The sequence below is a fragment of the Sinocyclocheilus anshuiensis genome, unplaced genomic scaffold, assembly GCF_001515605.1.
Source record: "Sinocyclocheilus anshuiensis isolate Anshui unplaced genomic scaffold, SAMN03320099.WGS_v1.1 scaffold230, whole genome shotgun sequence".
Taxonomy (NCBI): domain Eukaryota; kingdom Metazoa; phylum Chordata; class Actinopteri; order Cypriniformes; family Cyprinidae; genus Sinocyclocheilus; species Sinocyclocheilus anshuiensis.
Window position 1 is genome coordinate 1051381 of NW_015546034.1, and position 25027 is coordinate 1076407.

Sequence of the window (25027 nt, forward strand, 5' to 3'; positions counted from 1 at the left end):
TGTCACACACACACACACACACACACACACACACACACAGAGTGCAACATTTCAAATCACAAAGGCAAAACAAAACAAATTTTAAACAGTTTCCACATGCAATTTCCATATATATTCCCACTATGCTAGAACTGATTTGTAATGACACCAGGACCACACACTGTAAACATATTACAGTAATTCTCAGTGAATTTTTCCACCAAGAGAAAAAAAAAAAACTATGACCTATTTTGCATCTGATGGAATCAAATCCACTCGGCGCCAACACAGGGCATCTATAAATGCATGACTCTCACGTGGCACACGCCCACGCTGCCATCTTTTAGGCAGAGAAGCGGCGCTTCACTGCCCTCTGCCCATCTCTAGATCTAAAAGATACCCTGGGGTGTTTAATGACATGCACAGCTCACACAGGAAATGCTAATTTATTATTTAAAGCCCAGCACATAGCCTGACGGCCCGGCTGCAGCAAGATGAGAACAAACACACGGGTTCCTGGCATGCCAAATCCCATCGAGCCGAACACCATGGCCGCAGATGTGAAGGGATATCAGAAACACGGCATCAAAAACAAGACAGACCAGCCACATATCCATAAACGTGGTGACGTAACAGGTAAAATGCAGGGAAAGTATAGTTCAGAGAAGAAAAACCAAAGAGAAGGAGTGAGACAGAGGATAAAGATAATAAAAAAACTGTCACTTCTGAACATCAGTCGTGCGGGTGGTAGTCACAAAGGAAATCAACTTCTGATAGAAATATTAAACATCTCATCTGTCAGTCACAAGCAGTTGGTGCATGCATGTGTTTTTCTAAGCATGTTGGGCTCCTTTGAGACGACCTCAGTTGTTTGTTTGTTGTGGCGGCTGAACAGAAACGAGTAAAACACAACGCTTCTCCTCTTGCTGGCTTTCGATCATTAACGCTACTTTAAAAGCTTATATGCTTTGAGCCACTGTCAGACAATAGCAAAATCAGTTTATCTGAGGATAATCCAAGCTCCAAACGTCATTTTAAGATTAAGTATGCTCACAGAGCAGATCTGAAGCCATTAAATGAAAAAACTGGTCATGCAAAGTATGCAAAATTATTCCAAAGTCTACAGACCTCATTTACGCTACACACAAATTTGCTGTATTACAAGCAAATCAATTGATCTGCATGAAATACTATTTCCTTCTGAGCCATTCGTTTGTAAAGCATTTGTACAATAAAAATCATCTCTATTATCTACAGTGCCTTTATCTACAAAGGCCACGCTGACAATCTGGGACTCAAAATCTTTTGTAAAGCTGGAAACATACTGAAAGTTTTAGGATTTTTAAATTTAAAACAAAGCAATATTATGAAATAAAATAGATTACGAATTTTTAAGATTCTCTACTACAGCTCACTAATCAAACATTAATTATATGGGTCAGTGGTGTGACGCTCTCTTAGTTTATTCAGAAATATATTAAAAATGCAATTCATATAGAAAATGACTCGATTTCACATCTTCTATGATGAGCATGTTTTTAATTTCTGAATTAAAATTTGCTTTGATATTTTTGGTTAGCTCAGACTCCCGAAAAACAATTATATTTATTAAATATCATAAATAAAATGTATAAATTAATCATTCATGATATTTGAAAACACTTGTATTTTTTTTTAAGCATTTCATTTTTTTACACCACATTACATTTTTAACAATTAGGTGATAAAATGTAAAATTCCTCAAAACCATATGAAAGTATCATAAATACCTAAAGTAGAATTTTACAACTTGACAGGTGTTTTAAACTAGAGTTTTTCTTCCTTTTAAATATTATTTTTCCCGTTTCTTTATTGTGAACACTATTATACATCACTGACCCATATAATTTAATATAATCCAATTATAATCAGTTAATTTTTCAGTTCCTCCAATTAACAAACTTTTCATATAGATTGAACAATTAGGTATCTACGCATCTCACTATTCCTTAGCATAATGCACAGCAATTTTCACACTCTCAAGCGCCGCTTAAATTCCTTCAGCCCTTCTTCTTCCAGATCTCGGCTAATTCGAGGATGTTTAAGGGGGAGACCTCGACGGACACTCTGGAAAAGTGTTAGGAAGATGGAGAGCCCAAGAAGTTCCATTAGCTCTTATTACAGAGAGCTGTCCGGTCTAATGGCCGTTCCAGTCTAATGGGCATCACAAAGGCCTGTAATCAAAGAACCACAAACTCATCTTTGATTTCGCATCCCTCTCTATCCAGCTTTTATCATTAATTAGATATTAAAAATCCATCTTAAAAAAAAAATGAAGCCGTTGATTTGGACGGCGCAGCTGTGCTGAGAGAGCGAAAGAGATTGTAATGGAAGATAATGGAGCGCAGATGGCGCAAACTTAGAGAGTGGTGTAGACACCGCTGTGCCGAGAAGAGAGGAGTCTCAGATTTCCATGGCAACATTTACCATCATCGACGGTGTGCGGAGGGCAGCGAGCCCACCATTTTGTAATGCAATCCACACACGAGGCCATGATAAGCCAACATCACGATTGGGCGCTAATAGATCGAAATATCTGTTATTGCACAACTATCGCTTTCACACGACGTGCCTGGAGTGCCCTTGAGCAGGGAGGTAATTAAATATGCAGTGCCAGAATCAGTTTTAACCATATCAAATTACGATTTTATTGTTGTGGAGGCTAAATCACAGTGCGTAAAGTCACGCACGAGGAGACGAGACTGAACTGGCCTTGGCAAGCCTGTCAATCACCCTGCTCAGCCTCCTGCTCTGACATGTAATTACAGCGCCACCATAATTAGAGCTCACTGTCAGGGCCCTGAATGATGCCTTGCACTCGACTCGGAGAGAGAAAGCAAGAAGGCAAGAGAAAACCTGAGAGTTGTAAAGGAGAAAGCATGTCCACCTACACGGCGCTCATCTTCCCTGCTGATTTCTCCCCTTTATGGCCCTGTTCCATTTGCCTGTGGGTTCTCTCTGTTCATACAGACTTATTGACTGACTCTAGTCTCCCGGCACTCTCTCTCATCCTGAGCCACAGCACATCCACAAAAGAAACGGGCCAATCACTTTATGTCTGAAAGCAATTGGATTGTGCCGGGCCGAAACCCTTTGCCAGTTCGATAATGTGCGATCCAGCCACGGGCTCGTCTTTAAGTGGCCTGGTCTTAGTCTCGAGGCCTCTTTTGCTTGAGAGAGCACGAAGTTCAGTTTAAACCGGTCCTCATTGCTGTCTGGGTCACTTATTGAAACACCACTTATAATGTTTTGGATGGTAAAAGAGAAACTGAGCGAGTGTACGCGAGAGGAATAAAGAGCGAGTCCGAACGTAATGATGTAGATGGTCAGTAACAGCACAGAGATAAAACACAACACACTGAACCAGACAACACACGGCCTGTCTGTTGCAATCTAACCGCACCAATCGGTTCCGAATATTCATGACCTCCTCATGACCTTTTCAGTTCTTTATGGTAACTGGACAAAATCATTCAAAGTGAGACCTATTCGAATTTAGTCCAATTTGTCAACTGAAGATTCATTTGCTATGATCTGCAAGTTAGTTTTTCTCTACCTAGAAGCAACACCTAGCATATTAATTACAGAACTAGCACAACACGTTTAATGGCTTGAGAAATTTCTAGACTTTTCACAGCCAGGAAAACCGCATTTTAAAAGTGCACTCAGCAATTTTTTCCTCATTAAAAAGTTTTACACATAAGCAAACAAATGTTACTTTGGAAAAATGTTTATGTAAACATATATAATAACATCATGTGCACTCACATGGGATCAAGACATAATAATGTTAATAATAATACTAGTAACCTATTAAAAGCTGCTTTATTTAAAATGAAGCAGGATGCCTCATGGGGAATAAATGAAACATCTGACAGTAAACAGTACGCTTTCATAATGGCAGCGGTAATGCAAAACTTTCATCATTGCATGATAAATCCAAAATAACTGCCATAAATGTACAACAATCACTGAGTGCATCTGTAAAATTCCCTGTTTATTCCAAGTTTTTCATGAATGCAAAACCTTGTGTTTTCCAATTCATGTCCCAATCTGACAAGGAAGAACAAAAATAGATCGAACACCAGCATCAGCTTTCACAGAATAGTGAAGTAGAATAAAGTGGCCGCTGACCTGTGGAGTTGTTGTCTGCTTGCCCTGGCGGTTGGATGCGGTCGTAGTGGTGATGTCGGTGATGGAGGGCGACGTTTCTGAGCGGTTGCCCGTGGCAGAGGCACTGGACTGGGGAGTAATAGAAGAAGAGGGCATATCTCCCACCAGCCTGGCGCTACCCTCCACGCGTATGTTGGGGTCGCCCTCGGCGGCCATGTTGAGCACTTTTAGGCCATTGTAGTAAAGCCCTGAGAGCTGGCCCTGGAAGGGCCGACTGCCCTTCTCCCAGCCTCCAATCTTTATGGTAGTCTGACTGTTGAAGATGGTGAGCTGCCGACCTGCCGGGGAAGAACGTTACAGAAAATACAAGAGTGTTCAACGGCCCGCTCCCCCACGCCATAGAGACACACACATACACATGCACACGCTAACATACATAGACACACACACACACACACACACACACACACACACACAAACGAGAAAAACAAACTGATGGAAGTCCTGATGGTAAAACACACAACAACCGTAACCTTATTTTCCCTGGGGATCATGAAGCAATAAATTACACTATAATGCTAACAGCAGCACTGGTAATTTATCGACTGTAATTTAATGGCTGCTGTTGGCACAAAGTAAATAAATGAAGGGGATGAGAAAGCTGGGTCCCAAAAAAATCAATGGGACTTTGCTAAAAGGACAATCAAATAAGATGAGAGACAAAAATATTCTTCATCTGTAGAAAGTACAAATGTCCCCCTTTTTTGTGTGAGAAAATTACTGTTAATCCTTAAATACAGCAGTTTATTGCAAATGACAAAGCCTGTATGCACAGGTCTAGTAAATTTGATTGAGATTGCCTTTCAGCAAGGGCAATGGCAATTAAAATTAATTAGACTGAAATAAGGTTTATGTGAGAATGGCTTTACAGCTACATGACACATTACAAATGATTCATCATGGTTATAATTCCATTGAAAAGGGAAAGCAAGAAAACAAGCAAACTTGAAAACAAATCACTTTGAACGATTCAATTTGTTACATACATTGCAGCATGCATTCAAGTCTTTTCCCTTCTTGTGTGTTTAACTTGCTTGTTAAAGGGACTTCATATCTGATGCCAATAATCATTGAAGCTATTTAAGAGACATTTGCTTTAAGTTTTTAACTGTGCACTTTAGCAGCTTCCAAAAGAAATATGTTTAGCATGACAAGAAGATATGCATATATAAATTAAATAGTGTGTGTACATCACTATGAATTCAAATAATTTCCACTGTGGACATATACTTTAATTAGTCATTTAGATTATTACAGCTGCAAAATAACATTATTTAAATAGGTATTTTAATGATGTAAACATATTTTGTTAATGATTAAACTAACTTCAGTTATCAGTATATTACCAGTCCCTTTAACCTCTGACAGGTTTACAAGTACAGTATAACAACACATTATTGAACTGTACAGTGCATATATTACAAACTACATTTGTTTAATTTTTAAACTTGGTTATACAGGGGATTTATGTTTTAGATGGTTTATTTGCTATGCAAAATATCACTTGCTTATGATCAAATTATCTTTTATTTAAAGTTTTAATCAGTGTTTTTACCTTTGTCGAGTAGCCATTCGTCAACTACTCGACCAAGCCGATATGGGATTCGCTGTCTAGCAATCGCCAGGCGTTCGTTATCAATGTTGCCTTTAAAGTTTAAAGAGACATTTCATTGTTAAAAATCTGAAAGTTCAAAGATTAAAACCTACAGTGAAACATATGCCTTAACTGTCTGTTTTTTTCTTCTTTTTTTCCTCTTATTTTCTTTCTTTCATTTTTTTTTTATTTGGAACACCAAGGTTGCATACATAAGAATGATGAAGCTTTTCACTCAATTAAAATTTAAGCAAACAAATTAACCCTATTTGAATAGAAGCACTATGTTAAATATGCACCTACTCTTCTTGTGTTAAGAGAAACCAACCAAACTCAATCACGTTTATACACAATATCACTCCTTTACATAATACATTTACAAAATAGTCATCTTTTAAATCTTTTTAGCAGATTTTTTCATCTAGTTATACATGAAAACTAGCTCATTTTAATCTAAATATTGTCATTACAGTACATTCCAGCGTTTTGCAACCAGTTTGATTTTAGCTTCACATTTAAATGAAGGGGATGAGAAAGCTGGGTCCCAAAAAAATCAATGGGACTTTGCTAAAAGGACAATCAAATAAGATGAGAGACAAAAATATTCTTCATCTGTAGAAAGTACAAATGTCCCCCTTTTTTGTGTGAGAAAATTACTGTTAATCCTTAAATACAGCAGTTTATTGCAAATGACAAAGCCTGTATGCACAGGTCTAGTAAATTTGATTGAGATTGCCTTTCAGCAAGGGCAATGGCAATTAAAATTAATTAGACTGAAATAAGGTTTATGTGAGAATGGCTTTACAGCTACATGGCACATTACAAATGATTCATCATGGTTATAATTCCATTGAAAAGGGAAAGCAAGAAAACAAGCAAACTCGAAAACAAATCACTTTGAACGATTCAATTTGTTACATACATTGCAGCATGCATTCAATCTTTTCCCTTCTTGTGTGTTTAACTTGCTTGTTAAAGGGACTTCATATCTGATGCCAATAATCATTGAAGCTATTTAAGAGACATTTGCTTTAAGTTTTTAACTGTGCACTTTAGCAGCTTCCAAAAGAAATATGTTTAGCATGACAAGAAGATATGCATATATAAATTAAATAGTGTGTGTACATCACTATGAATTCAAATAATTTCCACTGTGGACATATACTTTAATTAGTCATTTAGATTATTACAGCTGCAAAATAACATTATTTAAATAGGTATTTTAATGATGTAAACATATTTTGTTAATGATTAAACTAACTTCAGTTATCAGTATATTACCAGTCCCTTTAACCTCTGACAGGTTTACAAGTACAGTATAACAACACATTATTGAACTGTACAGTGCATATATTACAAACTACATTTGTTTAATTTTTAAACTTGGTTATACAGGGGATTTATGTTTTAGATGGTTTATTTGCTATGCAAAATATCACTTGCTTATGATCAAATTATCTTTTATTTAAAGTTTTAATCAGTGTTTTTACCTTTGTCGAGTAGCCATTCGTCAACTACTCGACCAAGCCGATATGGGATTCGCTGTCTAGCAATCGCCAGGCGTTCGTTATCAATGTTGCCTTTAAAGTTTAAAGAGACATTTCATTGTTAAAAATCTGAAAGTTCAAAGATTAAAACCTACAGTGAAACATATGCCTTAACTGTCTGTTTTTTTCTTCTTTTTTTCCTCTTATTTTCTTTCTTTCATTTTTTTTTTATTTGGAACACCAAGGTTGCATACATAAGAATGATGAAGCTTTTCACTCAATTAAAATTTAAGCAAACAAATTAACCCTATTTGAATAGAAGCACTATGTTAAATATGCACCTACTCTTCTTGTGTTAAGAGAAACCAACCAAACTCAATCACGTTTATACACAATATCACTCCTTTACATAATACATTTACAAAATAGTAATCTTTTAAATCTTTTTAGCAGATTTTTCATCTAGTTATACATGAAAACTAGCTCATTTTAATCTAAATATTGACATTACAGTACATTCCAGCGTTTTGCAACCAATTTGATTTTAGCTTCACATTTGCTATCTAATCTAAGGTATTTTCAGTCATTTTTGATATGATAAATCTCACATTATCAGATCACAATACATTTAAAAACATCAAAGAGGCAGAAAAAACACTCAAAGGATTAAAGCAACAGGAAGATTATCAGTTCATCAGTAATGCATGTAAGATCAGTTCATGTTCCCCATGTGAATTTGAAATTGCTCTGACAAAAGCTTGGACCTCAGAGATGTCTATATGCAAACATTTAGGCACTCGTTCCCTACGGTGAGTGCCACGTGATCTAGAGCAGAAGCTGTGCTTAAATGCAGATATTTACGCAACATGTCCAGGTTGAGCCAGCTACGGTAGCTCTACTGAATTGAGATTATTTGAAAACATTTATTTCACTCCCATTACGGCCCACACATAATTACCACTCCTGACTTCGCTGGAAAATTCAACATGAACCTGACTTGCTCAGATTCCCAAAGAGTATAATTACGCCTCACAATTTTTACTCTATGAGCCATTAACTTGTTATTTGTCAATCAAAAATGAGTCTCACTCTCTCTATATGCGATTAAAGTTTGATTAAAATATGAATGTATGAAAATGTTTCCTCAACGAGACGTAACAAGAGTAGAGTAAAAAGTCAGCCCGAAGGCTATGATGTGAGAAATTCATTGTGAGAATTACTAGCAAATTTCCATTCTAATGTGTTTTCGTTTCCTATATACATATGCACAAATACTGACAGAATTGACAATTCTATCATCAAACCTGTATGACTTTCTTTCTTCAGTGGAACACAAAAGGAAAATCTTGTAAAAATATATTGGATGCTCTTTTTCAAGTAATGAAAGTGAATATGGACCATTTTTTGTCATCTTGTTATCTGAGCTAGATCTTTATTCACTTTAATTATGTGGAAAATAGCAGCAAAGACATTAGTCAAACAACTTCCTTTTGTGTTCTGCAGAAGTCATCATACAGGTTTGAAATGACAAAGCAAGGTGAGAAATTTTGGCAAATTATTCCTTTAAAGCACCAAATTTAAGCTTATACCACCTCACATGAGTATGGCTGCTCTAGTCGACTGCACTTTTGAGGTAAAGCTCTTTATTCTGTATCTGACACTGAAATGACATGACTAAATTGCTTATCAAACACAGTACAATACTGTTTTTGATAAGTGATTGCAGAAGAACACCTGCGGACAGGGAAATAAGGCTTCCACAGGGCTGCATGTAAGGACAGATGGAGTACTTGACTTGAGTTTGAGAGCGCCAATATTCTGCTGTGAGAGCGGAAAGAAGTTTGAAACTCAGTCCATTACAACGAGTCCCCCTTTCCTTTTACTTTCTTTCATTTGTATTTTTTTCCCTTCTTTAATTCTGTCATTTTCTCCCTCCTACCATGTGCAGTCAGGTCTAACTGTGATTTATGTCCACTTGTGCACTTTACCTAGAGTAATCAAGAGTGAAAGGAGTAATTTGTCTCAAATCATAGCTTAAAAGAAACAAGACAAGAAGGGGAAAAAAGCAATAGGAGCTCTTGAAGCGGGATGGACTGGATGACTAAGGGCAAGTTGTGCGCATGATCGCTTGAATGCACATAAACACACACGCACACCCACCCACCCACTCACACACACACACACACACACACACACACACACACACACGCAGTGGTCATGTTCTGTTTAAATGAGGGGGCAGTTGCCTGAGGGCCTCTCGGGTAAAGTGAAAATGACTGCCTAGTTAGCTTAGCATGCTAACAGTCTGAACACTCTTCCTTTGTAAATATTAAGACACTTTTATTATTAAACTTTTTTTTAGACACTAGGCATCTAAACAATCCAAAAAAAAAAAAAATAAAATAAATTTCTGTGCTTTTATATCTGTTCTGCATCCATTTGTATGTTATGCAATACACAGTGATTTTCAAGGACAGCAACAACACCTCAATTTATCCCTCCGCCAGTCCAAACCTCATGCTGTGGACATTTTGTGCCCAGCAGTAGCTGTGTGGCGGTAATTTTGTCAGGAACATTACAGGATCATTCCATTTAAAAAAATTTTTTTTTTATGAAAAAGGTGCTACTTAAGTGCTTGCGTCCATTTAAAATGTCTACAAATGGACATAAAGCATAGGTGATTTTAAATGCTATATACACTGTAAAATCTAATTAGTTGGGCTTACTTAAAAAAACGTACTTAAAAAGCATGCAAACCGATTGCCTTGAAAAAACGAAGTAAAGTGAAATAGGAATAGTATGTTGTACTGACAAACGCTTAGTTAGTATAGCTTACTTGCACGAGAGTTCTAGTAACCATAAAAGAACTGTAGGGGGTACGTGATCCTTTCATATAGGTTTACTCATGACTTAGTATAGCTACTCACTGACTCCCAGAGTGCATTGCGGCATGAATAAATTATGCAGTTGCTTTGTTTTACAGTTGATTTTATTTGTCAATTTTATTTGCTGTCTTGTGTCACTAGTAGCACAACAAAAAGAGCAAATAAAATGGTTATTGTTACAATTAATGAAAATAAATGAAACTGAATTGTTACCATTTTTGTGATTCACGTGCTGAATGTTTAAGTCTGTGTGTGACTTCAGCTTATTAACACACACAATTTAAAGATTATATAAACCCAATTAAAAGCATCTCAAGATATTTATGAAAAATGAAATTTGAAAAAGTTAATAAATAAACACACACAAAACATACACTATTGATTTAATTAGAAGATAAGTCACCTTCTGAAAGCAATCTATTTATTACTTATCCTCCCTTTAAATCAAATAATTCTGACTTCATGATGCATTACTGCATTAAGAGAAAAAAAATTACAGTAACAAAAAAAAAATTCCAAGTGCCCAACCAAAGGGAACACTAATCACTATAATGGTGAGTAAAAAACAGGGTTTTATGTTTATGCGGCGCGATGCAACGCAACGCGAAAAAAGACAGTATAAGGTAAGGTAACCTATTGGATTTTACAGTGTAGGGGGTTTCACCCCTCTCCTTTCATCAAAGTGCTTTTAAAAACCTGTGATTACCTGAGCTGTCAGAACTCTTAAAAATCTTTCCAACACGTTCGCTGAAAACAGCAACTGCAGTTTGTTTCACTCTCAATCCTTCCCTTAACAGTCAGTAAGAAACATTGTTACATTAAAGGGATAATTCACCTAAAAATGAATATTGTGCCATCATTTACTCACCCTCATGTCGTCCCAAACCTGTATGACTTTTGCTGAACACAAAATATATTTTCTTTTTTTAATTAAGATATATTTTTTTGTACAATGAAAGTAAGTAGGATCCTGTGTTGTTTTGGTTTCCATTTAATATAAAAAAAGCCAAATTCATCCAAAAACAAAAACAAAAAACTGAGTTCTGCAGAAGAAAAAGCTTGCTGGCATAATATTAATTTTTTGGTGAAATATTGCTTCAAGTGTCATCCGTCCTCCCAGTCAGTGTCAGAACAAAGAGCTCCCCGTGCTACTAAAATAACAATATAAAATGCAATGCAAAACACTCCTGATGTACATTTAGTGACATTTAGATGCTATTTTGATTGAAGGTTTATTTTAATTTGATTTCATTAATTTTTTTTTTTTTTAAGTAAAACGGACAAGACTTCAGGGAGATGAATTGAGTAGGGAGTTGAATAAGTGTTTCACATTGAAAATTCAGTTTCTTAGTTTAATACATCCGTTATTGCTATATGTTATTACTACATTACAATTGCATTACAATACAATCGGTTAAGTGAAAGAATGACAGAGTGGGAGGAAAAATTGCATGCTTTCTTTGTATGCTAATGCTATACTAGTTACAGAACTAATTGTTCAAGATAAACAAGCTCCCCATTTTGTTCTCCCTCGTTGTCAATTTAAATTCAATGCATTTATTATCTCGTCTAACGCAGAGTCAATCAAGCGCTGATTAAAATGAAGCGGTCATGACTAATTTTCTTTTTTTAAATATTTCAGTGGAAAAGTTTCTTCCATTCTGCCACGGACATAAGATGCATTAGTATTCAGGCAATCACAAGCGCACCGCTCACTAAATCCACAGACACAATGTAAAAACAGGAAGCTGAGAGAAAATGGCACATTACAATGGCTCCATTTTAACAAGCAATTGTCTTCCACTCCAAATGAAAGACGCTGCTGGTATTTGGGTTGTTTGTTTACACTAAAACAATGAGAGGACCTCGACGAGGAAAAACAGTACCTCTCTCTCCGTGTCTGTTTCTATTTCTATCCCTCTGTATTCTTTATAGTCCTGTTTCCAAGAACTTACGTCTGTTTCTATGATATTTTGTTTCAGCGTATGTCCTAGTTTGCCTAAGCTGTTGTAAATACAAAATGTCAACTCTTGGATTTGGATAATCCTGTTAAAATTCTTACTCTTCTCCAAATTAAATAAAACAAAATGCAATTCTATGCAACCAGTGTATCTACAGCTGAATCTAGTGTGTCTCACGAGTATACATTTGCATTTTCCCAGCACATTTTGAATTTAATGACAAGCCGTATTGAACACAATGATGAGCAATGGACGACAACGTAGCACTTATGGGATGCATGAGATTTTCCTGAGCTTCATTAACACTTCAGTCGTCGAACACTCAACATTTACCGTCAACAATCTATCACGTCTGCTCCCAAGAAGAAAGACGTTTGAAAAAGAGCAAATAATCTCTGTAATGGAAGAGATGGTTTAAGAAGAGCTTGAAGTAAAATACAAATTAAAAGACTAATACAGCCGCCTCCTTTTCATCGTGATTGACAAACGAGAGCAATGGGATTATTTCTCATCTCTGATCTCTTGTCAAGCTTTTGTCAGGGCTTTTCAGGCGACTGAGAGGCTGGTGAATTTGATAACCCTGGCTCTGACATTTTCAGCCTTCTAAAGCCCCAAGAGCAATCATCTCTGCTGACATTTGGAAAGGATACCAGGGTTACCTTTTTTTAACTTTGAGAAACCACAATCACAGACAAAGGCATTTTGTCCTTAACCCTGTGATTCAGACTCTTTTTCCTGAGCTCTGCCAGCCTTTTATTGTTCCCATTGTGAATAGCTGAGATTGTGTGTGTGTGTGTGTGTGTGTGTGTGTGTGTATGTGAACATGCGTATAAAGGCTGAGGGCTCTTACCTGTTGGGTAGCGCTCAATGACTGGCAGATCATCCACCTGCAAGGTGGCGTTACCACCACTTCTCGTAAAGCGAACTATGTGGTCCTTTCCATCATTTACAAACTTTGAGGTTTCTTCAATGTTTATGTCATCGGTGCCCACATTGAACACCACTTTGATATTGCCTCTTTCCTGTAAAGATAGAGAGAGAAAAGGGAAAAAAAGAAAGAAAGAGGGAGGGAGATAAAGGAAGAGGACTTTAAGATTATATCATAGTCATTCTGTTCTGATTCACTCCGCCAACATAAAGCGGTCAAGTTATATGCACTATTATTTTAGCATATGAACATCACATTTAATGATCATCACTCTGTCTTAGCAACCTTGCGGAAGACAATTTTTGATTATTAATAAAGGCTCTCATAGAGAGGCAGCTATACTCCATCTTAACTGGCAGAATAACAGATGTACCGAATTTATTGAGGACCAAACAAGGTGATGGTTTATCAGCCTGTGCACAATTTCTCCTGACAGCACAATGCCTCAGAAAGATTTACCACCGCCAGCAAAAAGCGGCATTCATATTTAATAACAAAAATATCTATAATTTATGTTTTAATCAGCCTATTACATGAAGGAAATGGATAGTAATAAAGAAACCGGCAAGTATTTTTCTCCATTTTAGCAGTTTTGCGATTTTCTTTTGATAATAATTAGTGGGGATATATTTGTTATGTCTGGGTATATAGAGAGAATACTACGGTTTTAGTTCAGACATTTAGTAAATATTACATGAAATCAAATTCAGTGTGTATTATTGCATTTGCAATCTGATATGTAAGTGATAATGTACAGTCAGCCAGTCATTATGACAAAATAAATCCTGACAGGTTGATCAGGACACCATCATACAGCGGGAGGTCTCGTATCACCCTAAAGTAGTTTATTTTGGATTAATGACCGGTTGACTGTACACCATCCTGCTCATTACATGATTACTTACCAATTAAATAAATAAATGGACATGAGATATTGATTGCAGCTGAAATTATTCAATTACAAGAAAGAAAATGCTGAGTGATATGAGAGACATACTATAGCTGATGCTTTGTACAATGTTCAATTAAACAACCTAGTGTGGATTATACAAAAACATTATACAGCTTTGTGGAATACTGCAGTTCAAAAATTGTAATAAATGACCGCTACACTGTATAACTGCCTCTCGTATCACCCCGTGTCCTCTTTCTTCTCATTTTGTAAAATAATTTCAACTCAATCCCCTTTGAATCAATCCTGCAGGGTGATACAAAACCCCTCAGCTTTGTGTGGGCTTCTGATTTCTGATATATATATATATATATAATACAACGCAGATGGAAAGACATAAACTCACATGCTACATTTATGGCAAAACAATATTACCAGCAGCAATCCGTAATTTTAAAGGGGGTGGCACGACTGCTGCAGATGTCAAAATAAAATTTACTGTGCCACACATTAAGCCTTGTAAACTAAATAATACTACTTTTTCATTCCCGTTCATGTTCAAAAGTTTCTCAACAAGCCTGCAGGCAGATAACATAATCGAATCACAGGAAATCACAGGAAAAAAAATAACCTTATAAGATTTTTCCCCTTGAAATCAGTGCCTCAAGGCAATATGCTGGTCATACAGAATAATGTGTGACAGTCTCAGTGAAACGGAATCTAATCTGTATATTCTGATGCGCTGCTTGTCATTTTCAGTGTAAATTCTCATCAATGCATGTTTCTGTCTTATTAATGCGAGCAGTGAGAGTGAAATCACTCTGTGTGGTTCACATCCACACCACTAGATGGCCTCAATCCTTAATGGTTTCCTATTTGATGCAGCTCAGTGGGTGGGATTGTCTTTTGATAATTACAATAAAACGTATTCATGTGCAAACTATCTCTTCTCATGAAAGCACATGCTAATAATACTCGCTCGATCCACTTGCTGCTCTTCTTATATAAAACACTAACTATGCCCACTCTGTGCTCTCCTTGATGACCTGCGTGCCCACATGCACTACTTAGTTAACTAAAAACTTGTTGCAAACTTGTTAGGAACGCTATTACAAGCCTGCACATGAGTGCAAGCAATAGTGAAAATTGTTATTTGACATATTTACAACAGATGGAGGCCATTAGTTTAAAAAACACCTAAATAGGCTGCTGTGGGAACGTGCGGTCCTTTCGATTGATTTGTTGCAGATTGCAAAAGCTACATGTGGCATTTCAAAATAATGAAATGGGGTGCGTATGAGAAGATCCCTTCGTGAATTCCCTTAATTCACACCTAACTGCAGCAAGAGAGCAAGCAGAGGACAAATCGCAACACCAGACTTCATTATACCCTCCCAGGAGATGTGTGTTTTTGTCTGGATACTCACAAGCTCTCTTTTTTTGACACACACACTCACACACACGCCCCATGTTGTCATCTCCAGCTGGGCCAAAGCTGGATGTTCCTTCCGCTTCTCACACCCCATAATGAAGACAGACTCTGCCCGTTAGCCCTATCCTCTTCCCATCAACGGGAACAATGGGGCAGCGTCTCCTTCACCCTCCTCTGTGCTCTCTAACAGCATTTCTCCAGGGCCAATCTCTTCCTCCCTGCACATCTTTTCAGCTTTGTGGTCAGAGAAGTGATGTGAGATTTTGGCCCGCACTCCAGTGGGCTGTGACATGCCACGCCCTCCTCTAATTGGAGAACGACCTCTCTTTCACCCTTCCGTCCAGGCCGTCCCTTCGGGTAACTGACCTCATCCTTCATTCGGGATGAGGCAGCTGGGACCAACACCAAGGGTGGCAGGCCTTTTGAGGACTCGGAAATGACAGCGTTGAATCAACCACATCCTGGCTAGGGGGAACATGGACATGAAGTCCGCAGAGCTGGGTAGATTACTTACAAATTGTAATCCGTTACTGATTTCAAATTACGTGACAAAAAAAATTGTAGTTAGTAACGTAATCCATTACATTACACATTTTAGGTAATGTAATCAGACTACTTTTAAATTACTTTAGGATTACTTTTGACCTATCTCGTTTTTCACATTGATTTAAATAGGATAATCTTATACCATATTGATATAAAAATACAAAGAGTAAGAAAATATATTCCATTTGTTGTTATCAACAACACAAAGTTTATTAAACATTACATTATGTCAAGGTTTCCCAAACTGGGATTATGAGTGATCTGCAGGGGGTTTATGAGTTTAATGAAAAGCTAATACTTGATTAAATGTGACCCTGGGCCACAAAACCAGTCATAAGGGTCAATTTTTTGAAACTGAGATTTATACATTGTCAGAAAGCTATATAAATAAGCTTTTCATTGATTTGTTAGGATAGGACAATATTTGGCTGAGATACAACAATCTGTAAATCTTGAATCTGAGGGTGCAAAAAAATCTAAATATTGAGAAAATTGCCTTTAAAGTTGTCCAAATGAAGTTCTTAGCAATGCATATTACTAATCAAAAATGAAGTTTTGATATATTTACAGTAGAAAATTTACAACATATCTTCATGGAACATGATCTTTACTTAATATCCTAATGATTAAATACTGCGAAAAATCGCCTTTAAAGTTGTCCAAATTAAGTTCTTAGCATTGCATATTACTAATCAAAAATGAAGTTTTGATATATTTACTGTAGAAAATCTACAAAATATCTTCATGGAATATGATTTTTAATTAATATCCTACTGATTTTTGGCATAAAATAAAAATCAATAATTTTGACCCATACAATGTATTGCTGGCTATTGCTACAAATATACCCCAGCGACTTAAGACTGGTTTTGTGGTCCAGGGTCACAAATCATAAGAATGTTACATTAAAATATATAATTTTAAAATGAATCAAAATATAACACTCACTGAAAAAACGTAAATATTTGATTTGTTTATCTGCATGTCATGTGACACGTCACAGAAGCATGAACATGCATATGTGATATTTCATTATTAAAATATTTATTTTAAAATCTCAGGGGTACTTCCAATATAAATATATTAGGTGAAAGAGGATCAGATGACAAAAAAATTGGTGAATTTCTGCATTTTAATGTATTTGAAAGACAAACGCCTTCCAAAGTAATACATGGTAAAATAACCGACTAATTGATAATTTAAATAAATTAGTGTGTTTATCACTAGTTGATGCAATGTTGAAACACTTATTAAACCTGAAATGATTTTTGTAAATCCAGTGGTCAAATGCTGCGTTGCACCGGACTAATGACTGATTTCTGTGTAAATGTCCGCAAAACTGGAAGACATTCTGAATGTATAGAAGTGGTAGGCTATTTTAGAAAGGAACATTTAAAATATGAAAAAGAGGAATAAGGGAGAATCAATAAAATAGGAATAAATTATTGCTATTGCGTAAATGACATGTAATCCATAAAAAAGTAACTGTAGTCTGATTACGAGTATTTTAAAATGTAATTTAATCTAATTACAAGTACTTAATTTTTTGAATCTGATTACGTAATCCAGATTACATGTAATCAGTTACTACCCAGTTCTGGAAGTCCGTAAGCATTTTTGAAGTTGGAAGAGTGGGCTCAGACTTTCGCAGGGGGCTTCTTCCTGCAACTTAAAGTGGGCATAGTTTAAGAGAGACACCCTACGTCCTACATTCAGTCCCGGGTGTGATAATGTCCCAGTTTCGCAGAATTTTCTGTAAAAAAAAAAAAAGAAAAAAGAGAAGGTGGCTCTATTATGAATGCCTCAGGGGCTAAACATACGGGAGGGGAGAGCAAAATTGAGCCGTGACACCAAATCCCAGATTATCACAGAATAACAAATGTTTTGGGTGCTGTGCTCAGGATTCTGTGTTCGTTAAATGATCCCTAAAGCGAGCGAAGGATGGGGTGTCATTTAAAAGGAGGGCCTGGTTCTACACGGCTGGGTCTCGGCTGTTCCTGTCCGTCTCAAGCTTCATGTCACCTCTCCACCGAGGCCTGCAGTGCTGCTCTAAATATAAAGAACTAATACAACTGGATTCTCATTAGACTCAATGGGGGTTGTTATAGCAACACTGTTCTCTAGGGTTCTCTCGTTTCTTGTAGGCAATTAGATGACAACCAAGGTGCCATCCTGATTGACAGAGCATTTCATCTACTCTGGAATTGCAACGACCTCCTCTTGCCAGACACAAAATAATTCAGTTGTTCTGAACTTCAGAATATGTAGTTTAGAGCTGTAGGTTTCTTGTGCTTATAAATATACTTGTTACCAAATATTTATTTATTACTTAATACAAGACACTACAGGTGAGAAAAAAACTCATAATTATCACCATACCCCAATTTGCATATTCATAGTACATTAAGTGAATAAATTTTGTATTACACGTTTTCTAAAATGTTGTTTAAATATGCAAATGAGGCATTACCTAATTAAAAATACACTAATTTGCATACATTTTTCAGGAAATCTGAATATTGGATAAAGCCAGGTTCAAAATTCTTGTTTTGTTGATATATTATAGTTAAATGTTCTCACAGAGGGGATCTTGAATATTTTCATCACTCTGGAAATACTGTCAATAGCCAGAACAAACAATTTTGACCAGGAATGAAATGTTATATAAAACAGGCAAACGATATATGAACAAACCCCTCTGTAAAAACCTTCATAATATTGATAGGAATAAAACGGGAAAGTTTGGTGTATGTAAGCACTACTAAAGTGGAGATTTCTGGCTTTGTGCTTGAGAAAAAACAAAAAAACTTTAAAGATCTGTATTGTAATTGAAATCTACAGATGAAAATATATATATTTTGGAATGAAGACCAGTTGTGGTAGCCAAATAGCCCACAATCTTAAAATTAAAAAAAAAAAGTTTTGCCAGTGGTATCTTGCCTTAAAGTGGCGGTTTACCACAAAATTGAAGCTCTATCATCATTTACTCACCCTAATTGTCATTCCAAACCTCACTTTTTTCCTCTGTGAAACAAAAGCTGTGAAAAAAGATATTTTGGAGATGTAACTGTTTTTGTCTATATAATAAATGTCAATGGGGTCCAAAACCACCCCCATTGACTTCAAAATACATTTTTTTTGTGTTCCACAAAGAAAACTGCACAATTTGGAACAACATGAGAGTGAGTAAATGATGACAGATTTTTCATTTTTGGGTGAACTACCCTGTTAAGCTCTAAATAAATCGATGGAATAATTATGATATTAGTAACAGGCAGAACGTTCCATCAAGAGGAGCCAAACACACACACACACACACACACACACACACACACACACACACACACACACACACAGAGAAAGGGCTGGGACAGTTGCTCCGGAAACCTGGAGGACAGAAGAGCCACTAATGATATGTCTTATTTAGGAAAAGGTGCAGGCAGAAGCTTATGGAGTATGATGGAGTGTGTGTACCACAGCGGGGATGCCGATCTGCCATGGCATTCAGCTTAAATGAGCTGGTGCATCCAGGAAACCTCAGCCACTTTACATAAAGAGCCTCTCAGTAATGCTCAAGCTAATACCAAGGGAATGCGCTTAATTGGATAGAACACCCAGACATGCAATATACGCTCTCATAAATAACTTGTGTTTGATATTAGATCAAAATATCACACCATGTGTGACATGCTCCAGAGTGCATGTGCCCTTATGTTTGAGCACTGCAGGTTTGGTGAAACAGATAAATTTGTTGTGTCCGCAGAATAATTCCACTTTGGCGAGCAGTTCTTGTTGTTTCACCCCCTCCTTCTCCTCTCTTTCTTTGTGTGTGTCTCTCTCTCTCTCGCGCTAGCGTTTGCTCGCTCTCGCAATCTCTCTTTATCTTCTGGTAAGGACTGGATCTGGTGAGATCATGAATCTTTTTGGCAGCAGAGAATTATTTTCCAAGTTCTCTAAAAACTGAAAATAGCACTCTGTCCTAGTTCCCCTCGAATCTGAAAACCACATGCATTCTATGGGCGTTGTCTACAGAAGATATCCAAGAAGTCATGCACATTGTCTCCCTACTGCTGAGGAAAAAAACAAAAAAGGCAAACAAATACAAACGCCGGCCTGAATGCAATATCTCTCGCAGACAATATCATTTCATATTACAATCGACAAATCCAAGGCAGACTGGAGCGCTGCTATTTTTGTAGTGATCCTTGTCAACCCGTCACTGGGCTTCAATAGTAACACGTTCTTTCATGCATTGACTCTAATCTGAAGAAAAAAGCGTGGTAAACATTTAAAAAAAAAATGCAAAGGAACGAGTGGGCTGAGTTTGTCACAAAGAGAGCATTTAAAAGAACACCTGTCTCTTTTATTTTGATGAATACATTTAAATATTCGGTTTTTACTTCTGCTGCCATCTGTCTGCTTATCCTTTCAGATACTAAAGATAGCAAAGGCATGGTTTGCCATATGGCGCACTTATTCGAGAAAAAATGGCTGACGAAGACCAAACATTAAATCGTCTGTGGCCAGTCAAACTGTTCTCCACGCCACTCGTAAATTGCATAATGACCTGGCATATAGTTTGACGGTATGTAAAAATGACAGAGCGCATGAATGACTTGCACTCAAATTATGCGGGTAAGTAGATAGAGGAAGTAAGTATTGCTGAGTTTCGACTGAGAGAAACAAAATGGCATTTTTCCAAAGCACTGGCTGTTTCTATCTAAGCTGCTGGGTGGAGACAGGCTTAGTCCGCACTGACGGTATGAGGTCAGCAGACACTTTGCTGTCACTCAGAGCCATGTCACACGTCACTCATGTCTGACCAGGTATGTCCTGCCCACTCAGACACAAGTGAAGCAGAAAATCAGCATCTGTCACTCTCTTTCACTTTCACCTCCATCCAAATGTGAGTGAGTGTGCGTGCATGTGTGAGCATATGAGTCTCTCGGGCTGCCCTGAGTCACTTTGACTGGAACCATCTAAAATATATACAACATATTATACTGTACAATAAAATATGGGAAAAAAGTATTTATTTATTTATTATATATATATATGGATCCATGTTCAATTTGACTATTTTAAAGGAACAGTTCGCCTGAAATGGAAATTATCTTTTTTTCAGTGGAACACAAAGGGTGATTTGTTGGAATAATATCCTGGCTATTCTTTTTCATACAATGAAAGTGAATGGAACTGAATCTGTAATTCAGTTCCAACAACAAAAATACAGCATAATCTTATCATGAAACTGGTCCATATGAATTGTGTTCTATATTATATATAGTCTTCTGCTGCCATATGTTTTGCCATATGAAAGACTAAAATTTAAGTTATGAAAGTTAATAGATTGATCTTTGCTAAATGGACTACATACACTACCGTTGAAAAATGTGGGTCTTTTATTTAAAACGCAGGGACACATTACATTAATCAAAAGCGACAGTAAAGACTTCTACATAATAAATGCTGTTCTTTTTCATCAAAGAATCCTGAAAAAAATGTATCACAGTTTCCACAAAAAATATTAAGCAGCACAACTGTTTTCAACATTGATATTAATAAAAAATGTTTCTTGGGCACCACATCAGCATATTAGCATGATTTCTGAAGGATTGTGTGACACTGAAAACTGGAGTAATGGCTGCTGAAAATCCAGCTCTGCTACTACAGAAATAAATTACATTTGAAAATATATTCAAATAGAAAATATTTTAATTTTTTTTATAATATTTCAAAATATTACTGTTTTTACTGATTAAATAAATGCAGCCAACATTAAAAATCATACCGAACCTAAACTTTTGAATGGTAGTGCCATATGAACAAGTTGCATGAACTACAAAAATGGCATATTGATGCATTACACTATTGGTTCTCTCATCATAAATGTCTTTAGTGGTAATGACACCACTACAATCAAGACTGTGATATTATATGTTTTTTTTTCATTATTTTTCCCCCATTCACTTCCATTTTATTCTTAAAAAATTCACACTTTGTGCACCATGGAAGAACGAGTCATATGAGTTTAAAACAAATAGGGTGAGTAACAATTTTTGAGTGAACTATCCCTTTAACATGATCAATGTACCCGTTCTGCTATCACCGACATCTCAGCACAGGTGCTCTCCGAAAGATGTTTCCTTTCACGTCCTTTCTCTCCTTCTCTCACACACACATTCCCTATCCCCTTGTCAGTACTACTGTTCACACCTCTGTACCTCTCACTGCTGAGTTAGCTGTGATCATCACCATTCTTCAATTGGACTGATGTGCTCATTAGACTGCCCACACGCTCACACACACACTTTTGGCATTGAGAGTGTGAGAGGTCAGAAAGTGCTAATGATTTGGTCAAACCCCAGGGGTATAATCACTTGGCTTTGACTCGTTTACAGTCATCATCCATTTCTCCTTCGCTCCTGTCCTGCTTGGCGGCTTGCACGGCTGCCACAAATAGTCGGGTAGTCCACAGGGCATTTGGCCACGGGTTCGAGCAGCTGGCAAGCTCATCTTGAGTAGAAAAAATGTATTTAATAGGCCATTACCCCTTAAAATGTGCCGTTATGCTGAGTGAAAGAATGTGCACCAATGTTTTCTTTTTCTGTACAGTGCCTGTCTCACCATTCCTTACAGTTCTTGCTCTCCATCTTGTTATTTCTCTCTCTCTCTCTGCATGAGCAAGTGGCTCAATGATTTGGGGTGAACGATGACTAATGATAATCCCCAGTGATGGTGATATGATGAGATTTAAATGAACTCTGTCACAAGTGTTTAGTGTCATAAGCAGAGTCTCTGGATAATGATATCCTCCCAGCCTACAGACAGGTTTACCAAAACATTCCGTTACATCACCGAACAGTCTCGCCATTAATGTCAATACTGACATACTTAATCTTGTCAGTGCCTAAATATAATTTACGGAAATGAGAGGGAAAATCTTTTTTCCCCTTGTTAATTATGGGGTAAAAACGGTACTGGATATCTATAATGATTTCAACTGCTTTATGGATGGTTAACGATGTAGGTACAGCTAATTTACCCTCCTACACAAGGCTGATTCATTTAGTAAATACCTTTTATGCTGGCTTAGCAGTCATCAGTCCAACAAGCATCAAAAATGGCAGACGTAGCACTGCAGAGACTCCACCAGTCACACATTAGAATTAGCCTAGATATCCACCGCTAATCGCATCAAGACATTAAGGGCCTTTAATTTGCTCATAAACATTCCCTGCCATCCCTATGCCAAAAAGCCATATATCAGTCATGGATGCCTGATTAATTGTCATGCCAATATATGGAAATATATAATCTGTGATAATCTTAATTACAGGCATTATGTAAAGTGTTACATATCTTGGTCTTACGCAACTCCTGCAAGTTCATTTTAAGATGCATTTCACGAAGACATCACTGCTACCTACCACCTTCCATTCTCAAGCGAATATCTGAGCTGAGATACGAGGAACACCATGTTCTGAGTACACGAGACGGTAAATCATAACCCACAGTCTACTGGGCATCTGATATCATTCTCGCGCTCTGAGCTTGTGTGATTTTGCTGATCAATAACACATACTGAAACAACATATACGTGCTGCAAATTTACATAGGGCACAGGGTTCACATGTACGTGCATGCAAATTAAACCTGTTGCTGCTTAAGCTTTTGGTGTAGAAAATTTCTACACCAAGTAGAAATTCAAGTCTTTTATTATAGAAAAAGTTCACTAGAAATAAAATTCTGTCATGAAAATTGTGTTAAAACATGATTTGTTTTTCTTCCATGAAACACAAAAGCAGAAATTCTGAAAAACGTGCTGGTTGCACTAGTGTTAATATCGTTAACGAAAACTATGACGGAAAATGTTTGTTGACGAGTTTTTTTCCCATGACTAAAACGAGATGAAGACGAGACGTCAATAAGGTCAATAAATGATAACTATGACTATATCAACATGCAATTTCGTTGATGATAAAAGACGAGACTAAAATGTATTACAAAAATAAAAACTTTACCAAAACTTTACTTTTTATTTTTGTCTAAAAAAGGAGACAAAATATTATTGAGGACTGCTGTACACGCCTCTACTACGAGAGCTTTCATGTGTGCGGTTGCCAGATTTCAAGAGTTAAAATCCCTGAATCAGAGCTTCTCTGTTACAAGAGAACAGATACTATTTAAACTGAACTTAGCTGGATGATGACATCACTGAATTCAATGATGAACTGCCTTTAATTGAAAATTGAGTGTTTACTATTATCCTTTTGCATTATTGACACACTATTTTTCTATGTAATACTGTAAAGCTGCTTTGACACAATCTGTATTGTTAAAAGTGCTATATAAATAAAGGTGACTTGACTTGACAAGGATACATTTTCTGCCCAGTGTTTTATTTATTTTTTGCAATCTGGCAACCATGCGCAGGTGCTTGCTCTTCATTGTGAAAGCGCCGCTGACGATGATCTGAAAACAGCGACAAGCAAGCTGGAGTTTAGTGATCTAAATCAAAGTGTCATTCAGCCGGTCTGTGTTCTGTCATGAGATCTCGACTATAATGTTTGCGATTGCGGTTGCTGAATAAATGCATACTCAACCGCTGTTGTTTTAACTCTTTCCCCGCCATTGACGAGTTATCTTGTCTTTTACAAGAAAACGCTTCCCCGCCAAAGACGAGTTTTTACGTCTTTTCGTGTTTTCACTGTTATACACTCGGGGGTGCAATTACGCATCTTCTGAACGAGTACAAAACCTCCTGAACAAAAACACACATGAACAGGACGGGGAAATGAGCCATCTCTTATGTAAACAGATGCATATGAAAAATAATGCGATCATCAGCGAAATGTGATTTTCTCACCTTTTTGCTCAAAATTCTGCATTTTTTATGAAACCTATCTATATTCAAGTGTTGATAAAAAAAAAGAATGCCTTAAGCTAGAATAAAGCTGACTTGTTTTTTTTTTTTTACTTTTTCTGTTTAAAAGTAGAGGCTCTGATCTTTATTTTGATGTATTGCATATTCAGATATTCATACAGCAAAATATACTGGAGGCCATCAAATTTTAGTGAAAATTAAAATCACTGGCGGTGGCTGGCAAC

General features: G+C 36.8%; 1 protein-coding gene across 1 annotated transcript in view; it reads right to left on the reverse strand.

The window, feature by feature from the left end:
- The window catches only part of LOC107698795 (neurexin-1a-like), a 205323-nt gene that overhangs the window by 15263 nt on the left and 165033 nt on the right, over positions 1-25027 (reverse strand). Inside the window, exons 20-22 of the mRNA XM_016499899.1 lie at positions 12969-13140; positions 7276-7365; positions 4153-4469 (exon numbers count right to left, since the gene is read on the reverse strand). Coding sequence (XP_016355385.1) covers positions 4153-4469; positions 7276-7365; positions 12969-13140 — 579 coding nt within the window. The remainder of the gene's footprint in view (positions 1-4152; positions 4470-7275; positions 7366-12968; positions 13141-25027) is intronic.